Raw genomic sequence first — 15,229 nt, 5'->3', positions numbered from 1 at the left:
AAGCCCAAATTAGCGGACAAAAAGAGCTGTTTTCCCCCTTTAGTAACGGTTCAGAAAGGTAGGCCCCGCCCCATTAGGCCCCACCCACTTCATATCCTAGCAATTTCTTCATCCAAATTGGCGTCCAGGGCACAGGCACTTAGGCCTCATCCACACTGCTTATAAAATACAGATTATCAGATATGAACTGGATTATATGGCAGTGTAGACTCATGTCCCTCCCACACAGCTATATAACCCAGAATGCCAAGGCACATAAGCCACAGTATTAAATGCTAATCAAGGTGACTAATTGCAGCATTCATACGTGCCGCACCGAGACTATTAATTGCCATTCAACCTGGGCAACCAAGGATTCCACAAGGTAGAAAGAGGCCAGGCTTGCAAGCAGCAAGACTATTCAGTGCAATTCAAGCTGACCAAACAATGATTCCCCTACAAAGCAAGTAGCCAGGCTCTTTGATTGAGGGTGCTACTTCAGCTCATTAAACAATTATTCCCCTAGATATAACACAGCCAGACATTGAAGCTGCAAGGCTATTCAGTGCAATTCAACCAGACCAACAAAGGATTAACCTTGGTAGAAGGCGGCCAGGCTTTGAAGCAGCGATACTACTCTGTACTATTGAATTTGATCAACCAAAGATTCCCCTAAGTAGCAAGCAGCCGGGCTTTGAAGTAGCAAGGCTATTCATTGCAATTCTAGCAGCCCAAAAAAACATTCCGCTAGAACGCAAGTATCCAGCTTTCCTAGCAGCAAAGCCTATTCCGTTGCATTCCTGCTCAACAAACAAGGATTCCCAAAAGAAGAAAATAGCCAGGTTTTGAGGCTGCAGGGCTATTCACTGCTATTCGACCTGGCCAACAAATTATTCCCATATGCCGCAGCAACGCGTGCCCAGGCACAGCTAGTTACTTTTTAAAAATTTTGCAATCACCTTCAATGCTTCAGAATTATTAGAACTGTTATGATATGTACATTTTATTTTCATTTCTCTTTTATGATTATATTTTTCTTGAACTGATTATATGTTGCACTCATGGAAGTATCTTAGCAATTCTTTCTGGTGTAAGCCTGTGTGGGATTCTTGCCAAAGGATACTCAGCTTGAGAATTTTTCAGGTTTGGTTCGATGAATTAAGAAGGCTATAAGCATGAGTTATTGGGTGATAATTCAAAGGCCTTAAGCAACATATTTCCTGCTATTGCAGCTAAAGGTTGAGCCCCCAGATGGCGTAGTGGACTAAGTGACTTGAAGGTTAGGTTGCTGACCTGAAAGCTGCCAGGTTCGAATCCCACCCGGGGAGAGTGCGGATGAGCTCCCTCTATCAGCTCCAGCTCCATGCGGGGACATGAGAGAAGCCTCCCACAAGGATGGTAAAAAATCAAAACATCCGGGCGTCCCCTGGGCAACGTCCTTGCAGACGGCCAATTCTCTCACTCCAGAAGCGACTCAAGTTGCTCCTCACACACACACACACACACACACACAAAGCTAAAGGTTGAATCTTTGCCCGGAAAGCTTTCCCAAATCAAAATATCTTACATCACTTCTTAAGGAAGTTTAGGATGAGCATAAATAAAATTCAGAATGGGAAAGTAAATTCCAAACAAGGTGACTGAGCTTGTTTTCCAAATTTGGTAGATAGATGAAATTAAACAGATTTTCTCTACAAGTAGAGAAATCAAAACATATGTCAAAAATATCTTCCTAAGTACCACTTCAGTATTGTACATGGAGGATAATTTCTTTTCAGTATCATTCCAATAAAGCAAAATAAAATTTCCTGAACATTGATAACAATCACATAAGGGATGATGCTAGTTTAGGCTCTTTCCCCTGATATCTAAATACATTTAAATTTTCTGTCTGAAGAGATTTCCCTCATTTCCTGGAAGGACACTTGTAAAATAGTTCATGGCAAGCATGTTTCCTGCCACAAACTTGCAGCTGTTCTTACTGCCTTGAGTTTTGTTTTTTTGTTTTGTTTTTTGTAAATCAAAAAGTAGAATAGAAATCTGCAAATAAATGTTATAGTATGCTTTGCATGAGGTCCCACGATCACTCCCTGGCATCTCTAGCAAAAGGTTGTTAGGTGACGTGTGCCTTCAAGTATTTTCTTATGGTGATCGTCAGGTTTCAGAGGAGGTTTGCATTTGCCTTTGCCTTCCTCTGGGACTGAGAAGATGACTTGCCCACACCCAGTGGAGTTCCATGGTTGAGCAAGGATTCAAACCTTGGTCTTCAGAGCCATAGTCTAATGCTTAATGCTTCGCACCATGGTAGCACAGAAAAATACTTTCCCCTGAAATCATGGGATCATAGTCATTGTAGAAAGCACTGAACCTGACACCTTAGTAGACTTGATGTGGTGGAAGATACCTTAATATATTCCCTTAATATATTCAATACATTTTCAGTATTTATGGAAGTGCTGTATGACTCTTAACCCTCAGATATCTCAACAGAAATAGCAGTGTTTTCTATAGTCTATAATCAGCATCAAGCAAACCCTTGTTGGAACCACTTTCCATCTGAAAGTCTATCTCTTCATTGTGAAAGACCATGCAGATCCAGAATACCTGTATTTACTCGAGTCTAATGCGCCATTGAATCTAATGCACACCTCAATTTTCAAAACCCTGAAACCAAAAAAAGGATTTGCTTCATAATGTAATGTGCAGCGGCAAAAGGTGCACTCTTTGTAATTTGGCTGTTATAGTTGCTATAGTTATATAATTTCTTCTTTAAAAACAAAAGTGTTAGGACATTAAAGCCTCCAGCAATGGGGTACACCTATGTTTAGAATGAATCCACTTTAATTGCTTTTGTTCAATGCTATGACCTCATGAGGGCTGTTGTAAAAGGTCGTGAGCCTTCACTGACAAAGAATGCCGATGCCTCACCAAACTACAAATCCCAGGGTTGCATAGCATTGAATCTTGGAAATTAAATTAGAGATGACATCTCTTAAATACGAGCTGCAGGTGCCCCTGAAGAGGCTTCCCCTTTTGCTTTGGCTCAGCTGTATATTATAGTAGTATGTGAATCTAATGCACACCCTAATTTGGTAAAGTCATTTACCCAATAAAGGTTAGTATTAGATTTGAGTAAATAGGGTAGGTCTCTACAATCACTGGTTGAGAGTTGTCTGCTTATGGGCCCACATCCAAGACTCTATCCTTGGAAGACAATCATACTTGGCCACAAGTGATAAAACAGCTATTGACTTGAGGCTAAAATCCAGTTTAATTGCTGCTAAATTGATACTGTTTGTGAGGGTCCCAATGCAGGAAGAGAGCCAAATACAAGTTTTGACTAAGAAACCTACAGGGCTTGATAGATTTAAATCCCATATCTTCTGGTTTGTGCTATCTAGATAGCTGTTCTCTTTCCCCAGATACTCCACCAATTCCTGTTTGCTCTCCTACCTCCATTTTCCATCCCTGCCACAGATGTTTTGAATTCTGTAGCTACTTTCCAATGCTTATTGTGTTGAATATAGAGGAAAATAATCTCCCCCAATACTTCCTTGAAAAAGCATCCTGGGAGCTGGTTGGGATTTTCCATACCAACTGGAAATTTTAATAGCTTAGTAGTTTAATAAGTACTTAGCAATGATGGGAAGTATAGTTTTCCAGATGTTGAACTGAAGTTTCCATAATCACTCCGCATTGACTGCGGTTGTGTGTGTGTATATGTTTGGCTGGAGCTTCACCTAAATGTACCTACTCCAACTTGTATACAAATTCAAGTTTAAGAACAAACCTACAGAACCTATTTTGTTATATATTAATTTGGGGACTGCCAGTAGTTATGTTCTAATTTCTTAGCATAGTATCATTTTGATTTTTTTAAAGCTTGCTTAACTAGTTGATTATATAGCTTTTAGGTTAAAGAAGATGATATGTAAATAAGTGTATTATTAACAACACTGGCTAGGATGAAATAATATTGGACAATATTTCCTGTTAGTGAAAATCCCAGGCCTGCAAAATTGATGGTCATACAACTTTTTAAAAAATGTGTGCTGATTTAATGTTCTGACATACTTCCTTCTTAAGATATTTTTTAGAATTCTGAGAATGTTCTGCCAGAAAAATATACAAGCATCCTCTTCTTTTTGATGACTTGCTTTTCAGTTTCCTGCTCTGTTGATCATTCTGTATTTAGAACTTAAACCATATTTCTGATACAGCCACTCTTTTGATAGTTTGTTTTCTCACAGTGCCACGTTTTTCCCTCTAGTCTGTGTTCAATCATTTGTGGTACATCTTTGAAATTGTGGAAACTCTACTGTGTTTATTTATTTATCCTATTTATATTCTGCCTTTCTCAAGGCAGCTTACATATGGCAATTATTCAATGCCTTAAAATGCATACAAACATTGAGCTTAAATATAAATTAAATTAAAATAAATACATGTTAAACATTAAAACATTACATTCACTATTAAAATCACGCCATCCAGAAATCCTAGTCTAAAAACTGTAAAAGTATTTATACTTATATCTATACTTACAATACACCATATAACATAATATGAATTTTATACATACAGTACACATACATACATACAGTAATGTGATATATAATAATACAGAATGTATATATATTTGTATATGTATATGTATGTATATTGTTATTTCTACTGTTCAACTATTTCCACTTTTTAACAGTCCCAGAGGAAGGCTGTGGACCTAGCCAGTTGACTAAGTGAGAGATGTCTGCTTTATATTCCACTTTTAGAACATCCCTGAAGGTTAACTATTTTAGATGGTTTGAGTACTTTATAGAATATTAAGTGAAGGTTTTTATTACTTGGTGCATCTAGTTTCAATTGAAGATTAACCGTCTAATACACAAAAAATAATAAAAATGATAATTGGGGTTTGGATTCAGCCCTGCCACTTGTGAATGGATGGACTGTTTCCACTTATGAAGTGATCAAAAATCAAGAAGTTCCTCCTAGTCAATTCACCTTTCCCCTGCAGCTTCCATCCTCACTTTCCGAATTGTTGCACAGCTTCTAGTCCTCCTGTCTGGTAGTAACAAGAAGATCAGTTTCACGGAGGAAGTGCCATGTAATATTCTTCCATATTCTGTCATCTCAAAAGTCCCATCAGACTGGATTAAATACCATACATGAAATATTGGGGGGGGGGATGACGAGAGAAATGTAGAGTTCTACAATAAAGTCCATGACAAATTGGCAAAACTAAAGCAATTTGTCTTGTGATAATCTGGCAAATGCCTACATTTAATTTGCCTGTTTTTGTGGTTTATATATATTTTTAAATACTAGCCTATATTTATTTATTTATTTATTACATCACTTCTACCCCGCCCTTCTCACCCATCAGGGGACTCAGGGTGGCTTACAATATAAACATATACATCAAAAACAGTTTACATCAGATTTAAAAATCCATCAAGATTAACAATTACAATAAAATTAAGAGTATACATTAAAACATACATAATTATACATTATATGTCAGTGAGTCATATATTCATATCTCGATTCTGCTGCTACTCATGCTCAAATGCCTGGTCATATAACCATGTTATATTAAGTAAAATTTCCTGAAAACACTATGACTGAAATATCTATAATTTGTTGGGTTTTCAAAAAAGGAAACAGACCGATTGTGACAAATATATGCAGAAATTAATCTGTTCTGATCACCAGAATATCAATTCCCATGACAGACCAGCTGAAAAAGAAAATTCTACCTCAAAGGATACCAGTTCATGTGAACAACCTGACCAAGTATCTTCATTCAGGAAGTAAGTTGAAAGAGAAAAAGAATTTACTGTAAATCATGTAGAGCCTAATTCCAGTTGCCAAACATCTCTAGAAGGGATGAAACAGATGATATGCAACTGAAGCTGAAATAGTACTATCGTCTAAAGAACTTGAGTATGAAATACAAATTTGCTGTGTGTTATCCCCATGAGAAAGATATTATTTATGCATGACTGGGGAACTGTGGTCTGAATTTGACTTTTTTGTTGTCCCAGTCCAGCCTTCAGATTACTATGCCTGTTTCCACATGATTGTTTGCTGGTTTTCTACTTTGGGAGCAATTTTTTTTACTGTTCTAAAAATTTAAATGTCTCTAAAAAGGCTCAGATGCTGGCACTAAGAAATGTAAGTGAAAATACATATGTATTTTTGATATATTTTTTCTGTGACTCCTCCTATCAATGAAGTGCACACCCCAAAATTTCTCCAAAGGTGTATTTGGCTCTTAGACTTTAAAAAGTGTTCCCTTGATTTAAAGATATAATTTTTTAAAAAAACACAATTGCTATTCAATTCTGGGTGAGCTTAAATTAATATTTCATTCATTTATTTGTTTATTTCCATCATTTCTATGCCGCCCTTCTCACCCGAAGGGACTCAGGGAGGCTCACAGTCTGGCAAAATTCAATGCCAATATACAGTACAAAAAGATAAAACATAATCAGTTAAAACAGTTAAACAATTTGCTACTTCAAAGAAATATTTTTACGTTTTAAAGTATTGCTTAAAATGTGGTATATAAAAATGCAGCTTAAAACCTTTTATTTGTCAACAGCTCAAATACTAAAGATAAGACACAGAAATGTTCACAGCTGGGAAATGGTTCATTGCTCCATTCGCCTTCAAATAGTAATTTCAAAGTTAAGCCAGTAAGAAAAAGCCAGAGGATTGCCAAGAAACGTAGGAAAAAGTTATTTGGTTTTTTTTTGTTTATACCCGATGGTCAACATAACTTTAACACGTTACTTGCAAAATATTGAACTTAATCGTAATATGTTTTAATTGAAAGTTTAGTAGTTTCAATCCATGTGTGTGACTGGGGTAAGGAGTTCAGACAATAGGATGTTAAGCTATGAATACTAAATAGGTCCTAGAAATCCCGGGAGCGGAGTGAGCGCCTGCTGTTAGCTCCAGCTTCTGCCAACCTAGCAGTTCGACAACATGCCAATGTGAGTAGATCAATAGGTACCGCTCCGGTGGGAAGGTAATGGCGCTCCATGCAGTCATGCTGGCCACAACTTAGAAATGGAGATGAGCACCAACCCCCAGAGTCGGACACGACTGGACTTAACGTCAGGGGAAACCTTTACCTTTACCTTTATGAACAGGTGAATTATCTTCTGTTCCTTCATTAATTAATATAAAATCTATTTTCTTTCTTTCAACCTATTCCTGCCAATCTCTTGTCAGTAAATTGTAATATCTAGCAGAGTTTATTCTGCTTCCCTAACTCTGTATGTTTGTGACATTTTCCCTTAGGACATTTTACATAAGCTGTTATAAACTGGATTCTGTTCTTTTATGTCTTTAGATGTGTTTCTGAAAGAATAATGCATTGACTCATGATTCATAACAAACTTATTGTATTCATTTTGCTAATTTAAATGACAAGAATCAGACCTACACTTCGTTTTATAAAGTTTATTTACTCTGTTTACATTTCTCACTCAGAAAGGCAATATAATTACATTTCGCTGTTAGCCAGAAAAAACACTTCTGGTCAGACTATATTGCATAGGGCTGCTATGGAAGATGACTTAGATTGTATCCTTACAATGATACACAACGGTGCAGATGTGGATGTTCAGGATGATGCAGGTAAGCACAGTCTCCAATATAGATATGTATAGACTAAAAATACACAGACTGATGGGTGTACACATGCATGCATGCACACATAGTGAAACAAGCAATGCTGTAAACTTTGAACAGGGTACTTTAAACAATTTATATATTTATATTTATTTAATTTATATACCGCTCTTCTCCCCCAGGGGGACCCAGGCTTCGATAATACATAATATCAATATGTTTAGAACTGGATTCATGTTTTTGTTGTCCCTTGGTTTTAAAATATTCAATTAAAATTTAACTTAAATGATCACAGAGAATATAGACACATTTCTGTATAATAAGATAATTATTCTTCTCTGATTTGTAGTTTTTATTATGAAATAAATTGCGCTTGTAAAAAGTTAAAACATTTTCCGGTTCAGCTTTAATGACAGCTGCACTTTTGTACAGGTATTTCTGGCCTTAAATCTGATAAACTATTCCAAAAGCAATCCAAACATGTTCAGTCTGGGAGGGGTAGGAAAAACTAATAATTCAGAAGATGGCTTAATATGCCCCAAATAAATCCCACATGCCTCTTGTATAAAGAGGCAATTAATGAACCCGTGATGAAAGAAGGCATACCCTCTACATACAACACACAACCGTGGTCCAGTATCTCCTTACTAATCAGCCTTAGTAGCAGATCTAGCTGAAATATTCTTGATGTCTATCTAGGAAAGGGTTCAGATCTTCTATTCTTTCCCATCCATTTGGAGCATAACACTCAAAGTGAAGAAAAGAGAGCTGATATAACACAGCACACATGGTTGATTGCTTGTAGGGATCACTGAGGTCTTATTTCATGAAGCCTCAAGATTCACTCAGTTAAAGGAAAAACTCATTTGCCCAGTAGCCAAAGGAAGTGGCTAGGACATGCAAAACAGAAGCTACAGCACTCCAATGACAGTAGTAACTTTCAGTATATCACCATATTGGGCAGAAGGTTCGATTTAAGTCACTCTATAGAGATGATAATAATAGTAATAATAATAATACTTGATTTATATCCTGCCCTATCTCCTCATAGGGACTTAAGGCAGTCAAATCAGAGATAAATGAAAAGATTATTCCGGTCCTTGATTAGACACAATTGGCCCTAAACAAAAAAGAAGGCTGCTAGCTATGCAGTCAAGCTTCCTGCTTGGGCTCCCTCAGTCTTATTTTGGGGACAGCTGAAACCCCCTCCTACTCAGATGAAGGAAAGGAATTTTTTTTATTGTTCACCAGGAACAGGGAACTATACATGATGAGGTATCTTTACAAATGTTGTCATTGATGGTTGGTTTTCTTGTGGCTGTAACATTGACAAGGAGGATTTTGGAAACTGCAGCCGTGAATATGAACTGCAGTAATTTTGAGCAAGATGGGCTGAAGCTAATTCTAGATTCGGCTCTTCTACCTAAATGCATCTTATAGGACACCAGATTTCATTTACCAATTTTTTTGTCTGAAACCGAGTCACCCTGAAGAATGTAGGTGACGTACCCTAGACATTAAACGGACAGAGAATATGCATTTAATAAGGACATCACAGTTCAGACATGCTGAGTCAGTACTAGTTTCTTGTAATACTAGAACATTAAGTTAAAGAGTGTCAGATACTGTGATTGGTAGGTGGATACAGGTGTGTATTTTTCTGTGTTATGATCTTGAGAAAACACCTGGAAACAATGTCAAATACATTGACCTTGAATACAAGGTCAACATATTCAGTGGCAGCGTAGTTTGTTTTGGCTTCCCTGAAACAGGTCTGCAATGCAGTAGGTTGGTCAGAGCTGTCAAATATTAGACAAGTAGAAACCTTCACAGTCTGCATTAGGAAGAACGGTGCTACAATAAACTGCTCGGGAAGGATGCTTGAGTACTTCCCAATCGTCAGATAATTAAACTGTTGGAGAAGGGAGAGGCTCATTGCACATAAATGAAAAGAAGGTGAGATCTTGCCAGTAAGGTAGGCATGTGGGGGATAAATTCAATTGTAATGAATGAATATTCTCAGTAAGTATAACTTCTCATTTTGAAAGTGATAGAAATGTATGAACATTATTACATCATGCAAATAGAAACAGGAGTTTAACCAACAACAATTCTATGAGACTTTTGAAATAAACTAGTGGGTAGCATGTAGCTATTTGTGTCCCCAAAACTGTTATTGTGCCTCCCTGCCCCTCAAAACCTGCTAAATGTGGATGGCAAGTTGTACTACTAACTTTTAATAGGAAAACCTAAAAGTTAATATTCTAGTTGTTTGTTGTCGGTTGTTTAGATCTGTGTGGCTTAAATAGGAAAATTACCACTGCATCCACTGCAGATGTACCCACCAACCCCTGCCCAAGTATAAACTGTAACAAAAAGAGGTCATATTTCACTTAGAGAAAGTAAAATGTTTTCCCCAATGTGTTGTAGGTTGGACTGCACTACATAAAACCAGTGTCGCTGGTTTTTTTGAAGCAACAAATGAACTTTTAAAAGCAGGAGCTGAAGTTAACTGTAAAGGAAAAGATCAAGTAACACCATTGCATGAAGCAGTTAAAGGAGGCCACTACAAGGTAGTTCATCACATTTCAACATAGAGCCCAGTATATCATATATTGCTTGTTGTTCAATAGGTGAGAACATTTGACCAAACTGTAAGTGATGATGACTTATTACTATTTTTACTGTCTAGTTCATGTCAAGTGGGCTCCCATGTTGTTGTTTATTCATTCAGTAGCTTCTGACTCTTCGTGACACTAGAGCTTCCTGTCGGCCGTCGCCACCCCCAGCTTCTTCAAGGTCAAGCCAGTCACTTCAAGGATACCATCCATCCATCTTGCCCTTGGTTGGCTCCTCTTACTTTTTCCTTCCATTTTCCCCAGCATCATTCTCTTCTCCAAGCTTTCCTGTCTCCTTATTATGTGTCCAAAGTACTTCATCTTTGCCTTTAATATCCTTCCCTCCAGTGAGCAGCCGGGCATTATTTCCTGGAGAATGGACTGGTTGGATCTTCTTGCGGTCCAAGGCACTCTCAGAATTTTCCTCCAACACCACAGTTCAAAAGTATCCATCTTCCTTCGCTCAGTCTTCCTTATGTTACTATGGGGAATACCATTGCTTTAATTATGTGGACCTTCATTGCCAGTATGATGTCTCTACTCTTCAGTATTTTATCGAGGTTGGCTATTGCTCTCCTCTCAAGAAGTAAATGTATTCTGATTTCCTGGATGCAGTCAGCATCTGCAGTAATCTTCGCGCCTAGAAATATAAAGTCTGTCACTGCCTCCACGTTTTCTCCCTCTATTTGCCAGTTATCAGTCAGTCTGGTTGCCATAATCTTGGTTTTCTTGATGTTTAACTGCAACTCAGTTTTTGCACTTCAGTGTGGATTTTATACAGCAGTGTAGAAGGGGCCTCATATAATCCAGTTCTAAGCAGATAATATAAGATTATAAATATACAGTAGAGTCTCACTTATCCAACACTCACTTATCCAACGTTCTGGATTATCCAACACATTTTTATAGTCAATGTTTTCAAAATATCGTGATATCTTGGTGCTAAATTCGTAAATACAGTAATTACTACCTAGCATTACTGTGTATTGAATGACTTTTTCTGTCAAATTTGTTGTATAACATGATGTTTTGGTGCTTAATTTGTAAAATCATAACCTAATTTGATGTTTAATAGGCTTTTCCTTAATCTCTCCTTATTATCCAACATATTTGCTTATCCAACGTTCTGCCGGCCCATTTACGTTGGATAAGCGAGACTCTACTGTAATATGTAATAATTACTGTGGTATAATAATACAGAATATAATCTCTAAAACCAGGACAGTAAATAAAGAGCAACACTCTGAAAGCAGGGAAATTGGGAATTCCAGAAAGGAAACAACCAAGGCCAGCTAACACCTCCCAACAAAGGATCCCCCCAGGCAGGAAACAGCCAGGCTTTGAAGCTGCATGGCCATTAAACGCTAATCAAGGTGGCTAATTGCAGCATTCATACCTGCCATACCGAGACTATTAATTGCTATTCAAACAGGCCAACCAAGGATTCCGCAAGGTAGAAAGTGGCCAGGCTTGCAAGCAGCAAGGCTATTCAGTGCTATTCAACCTGGCCAACCAGGATTTCCCCTGAGTGAAAAACCCCTAGGTTTTGAAGCCACAAGGCTACTCCGTCCCATTCAACCTGGCCTAGCAAGGATGCCCTATGTAGAAAGCAGCCAGGCTTTTAAGCTGCATGACTATTCACTGCAATTCAAGCTGGCCAAACAATAATTCCCCTGCAAAGGAAGTAGCCAGGCTTCAAAATGGATCTATGATTGAGGGTGCTACTCCAGCTACTCCAGAGAATGGTTAGGCTTTGAGGCTGCAAGGCTATTCACTGCCATTCCACCTGGCCAACAAATGATTCCCATAAACCACAGCAATGCATGGCCAGGCACAGCTAATCTAATCTATCTAATCTAATCTAATCTAAATCCATAATAAAAGCAAAAAACCCGTATGTGTGTATGTGGCATGCATGTCTGCTCACACAGCCTCCAGCCTCCACAAACAGGCTATAGTTCCCAGGGTTAAGAATCTAGCAAGTCACTCTTTTCCACTGACATTGCGGTTACAGCGAGCGCCATGAACATGCAGCCCAGCCCCTGCTAATATCCTTCCCAAACACTACAGCCCACCACCCAAGGAATGCTTTCGTTTGGGGACCATTTCATCCTAGATTTTGCTTTTTCTTCCACCACAGGCAGGCATCCCAGGGTTCTCCATTGCTGTGGAATTTGCATGGCCTCGCCCACTGCCCTTTCCTTTCCAATCTCTCTGCATAACAAACACAGCAGAACTGAGCTGCAACTAAACTTACTGGAGGAGTTTAGGGATTGACTCCACATGCTGGAAGTTGTAGTTCACCCTGCATCAAGTCAGAGCACTGTCACTCCTACTGGGGAATATAGAGGAGTTGTAGTTCACCTACACCCAGAACGTTATTAACCCAAATAATGATGGCTCTCGGCCAAACTTGCCATGCAGACCCAATATGCCCAGATTTAACTACTGGTGGGTTTGGAGGAAACTGGACTGGAAGTTGAGGAGTAATAGGTACTGGGATTTATAGTTCACCTGCAATGAATGAGCATCACACTTGGCACACAGAGCCCCCATAACCAATACAACATATTGGACAAGTTTGGGAAAAAGGGAGTTATAGTTCACCTGCATCCAGAGAAACAGTGAATCCCAACGACAATGCACTAGGACCACACTTCACACAGAGAACCCTCATAACCTACTGAACATACTGCTGGTATTTGTGGAAAGGGGCCTTGATTTTGGGAGTTGTAGTTCACCTCCATCCAAAGACCACTGAACCCAGCCAATGACAAATCTAGACCAAACTTGGCACACAGACTGAATATTGCCTGCTGTGGATACTGATAGATATTTCGGGGCAATTGCCCCGGGAATCTGGAAATTACAGTACTTCACCCCCATCCAGAGAGTACTGCACCACACCTGGTACACACGCCCAATAATACTGGCAGGGTTTCGGGAGGATTCAGCCACGATTCTGGGAATTATAGTTCACCCACTCCAAACAGAATACATAACATTAAAAGACAAATAATACCATTCTCAAATGACCTGGGCATTGCCGGGTTCTTAAACTAGTATATAATATAATATAATATAATATAATATAATATAATATAATATAATATAATATAATATATAACTTTATTTTTATATCCCGCCTCCATCTCCCTGAAGGGACTCTCGGAGCCGCTTACATGAGGACAAGCTCAATCCAACAGAGATTAAAACCAAACATAGATTAAAACATATCTCAATAAAATGAAAAGACATTTAAGCAGGACAATAACATAAAAACAGCATAATCAGCAAACAATAGTCTGAACAGTAATAAATACTGAAATTCATGGGGACTTGTGCAGAATTTCATAAACGGCTAGTGGACAAAAGTGCAAAGGCCAATAATAAATTAATACTAAAAGAACATGTACATTAAAAAGCTAAACCTATAGATTGAGGGACAGGGATAAAGTGCAGGAACTGATGGTAGTTATAGTTGGGGCCGAATATCTTGTGAACTGCTTAATCAAAAGCACAATGGAACATCTACATTTTTAGCTCTTTATGGAATGTGGACAGGGTGCCAATCTAATATTCCTGGGGAGAGAGTTCCAGAGCCGGGGGCCACCACAAAGAAGGCTCTCTCCCTCATCCCCACAAAATGCTTGAGACGGAGGTGGAAGGGCCTCCCCTGCATTTCTTAAAGCCCGTGTGGGTTCGTAGGGGAAGATGTAATCACAAAGATAGGCAGGTCCCGAACCATTTAGGGCTTTGTAGGTAATAACCTGCACTTTGAATTGGAACCAGAAACTTATCAGCAGCCAGTGGAGCTTGGACCCTGGAATATTGCAGTGACGCCATCTTGTAGCATTCTTGGGGTTATAGTCTGCTGTGTTGGAGGAACGGATTATACTCATTTTGAATCTCTGATAATTGTTCTGGAATGCACTGGAAATATGGTTTTGTGGTGCTCATTGAAATGCCTCTTATGGCATGGGTCTTATTTTTGCTCATTTCTGTTCTTTTTCTTGCTGAGCTACCTGGCTTCCAATTAGTTGCCTATTGTGGATGCTAGTTCTCTATCTCTCTTGCTTCTCTCACATGGAATAATAGTATGGCTGTGTAGTGTGGAAGCCTTGTTCCTTTGGTGGGGCATGGCCATATCTTCTGGGGAGGGAGGGAATTCATGCTCCTTCATAGTCATGTATAATCTTGAGACATGACTCTTGTTTTGGGTGAAAGAGATACTCTGTTCAGTTGCTTGACAAGTCTGTGCAGCTGACGTATGAAGAATTTAATATTCTATGAGAAGGTTAGTAAGTTACTATTAAAGAAAATTTTTGCATGCAAGAGCAAATATTTTGCTTGTAACAGATCCCAGGTTATTTATTTAGTATTTCTAGGGTAGTGATTAGTCAGGCAAGAGGAAAGGGGAGATATCTACCTATGAGCTGCTTCTAATTAGTGCAAATAATCTTGTGCTTCATAGAAGAACTTACATACATCCCCACATTGCTTCCTCATAGAAATATGGTACTATGTGTTTTGATTGAAATATCATATGTGATATTTCCTATCATATGTGGCTTGCTCTGTTTGTTTAGTAAAGGCAGACACATGCTTTCTGTTGTATGTGTGCTCTCAAAAGACTCATATCCTAGATTGGAGGGTAATTAGTTGCTGGGCAGTTTTGCTATCCCAAGGTTTTTGGAGAAATGCTCAATAGCTCTATGGCTGTTGGGTTATAACTTGCGAGTTTGCTGTTCAGGATGATGTTATGGATTCCTTCCATGAGTTCAATCCATCAATTCCAGTTCCAGAATTGAGAATTATTTTAAGTAAAAAGCCATTTTTAAATGAGTCACAATTTAAAAACTCATTAGGTAATGTAGTTAGTGTTTTACTAAATTTTAAGTTTGGGGATATGGTGATCATGGATATTTTGCTAGTTTTGTAACAATGTAAAACTAACATGTTACTAGCATAATTTCAAGAGTTTTATC

General features: G+C 38.4%; 1 protein-coding gene across 7 annotated transcripts in view; it reads left to right on the top strand.

The window, feature by feature from the left end:
- The window catches only part of ankrd31 (ankyrin repeat domain 31), a 79,159-nt gene that overhangs the window by 23,649 nt on the left and 40,281 nt on the right, over positions 1-15,229 (top strand). For all 7 annotated transcript variants that reach the window (XM_008102946.3, XM_016990905.2, XM_008102945.3 and 4 more), the window contains 4 exons: positions 5,695-5,792; positions 6,587-6,711; positions 7,483-7,629; positions 10,054-10,196. In XM_008102946.3, coding sequence (XP_008101153.1) covers positions 5,695-5,792; positions 6,587-6,711; positions 7,483-7,629; positions 10,054-10,196 — 513 coding nt within the window. The remainder of the gene's footprint in view (positions 1-5,694; positions 5,793-6,586; positions 6,712-7,482; positions 7,630-10,053; positions 10,197-15,229) is intronic.

The sequence above is a fragment of the Anolis carolinensis genome, chromosome 2 (genome assembly GCF_035594765.1).
Source record: "Anolis carolinensis isolate JA03-04 chromosome 2, rAnoCar3.1.pri, whole genome shotgun sequence".
Lineage (NCBI taxonomy): Eukaryota > Metazoa > Chordata > Lepidosauria > Squamata > Dactyloidae > Anolis > Anolis carolinensis.
Note: the sequence above shows the minus strand (reverse complement) of the source record. Positions and strands in the feature narration are given on the sequence as shown.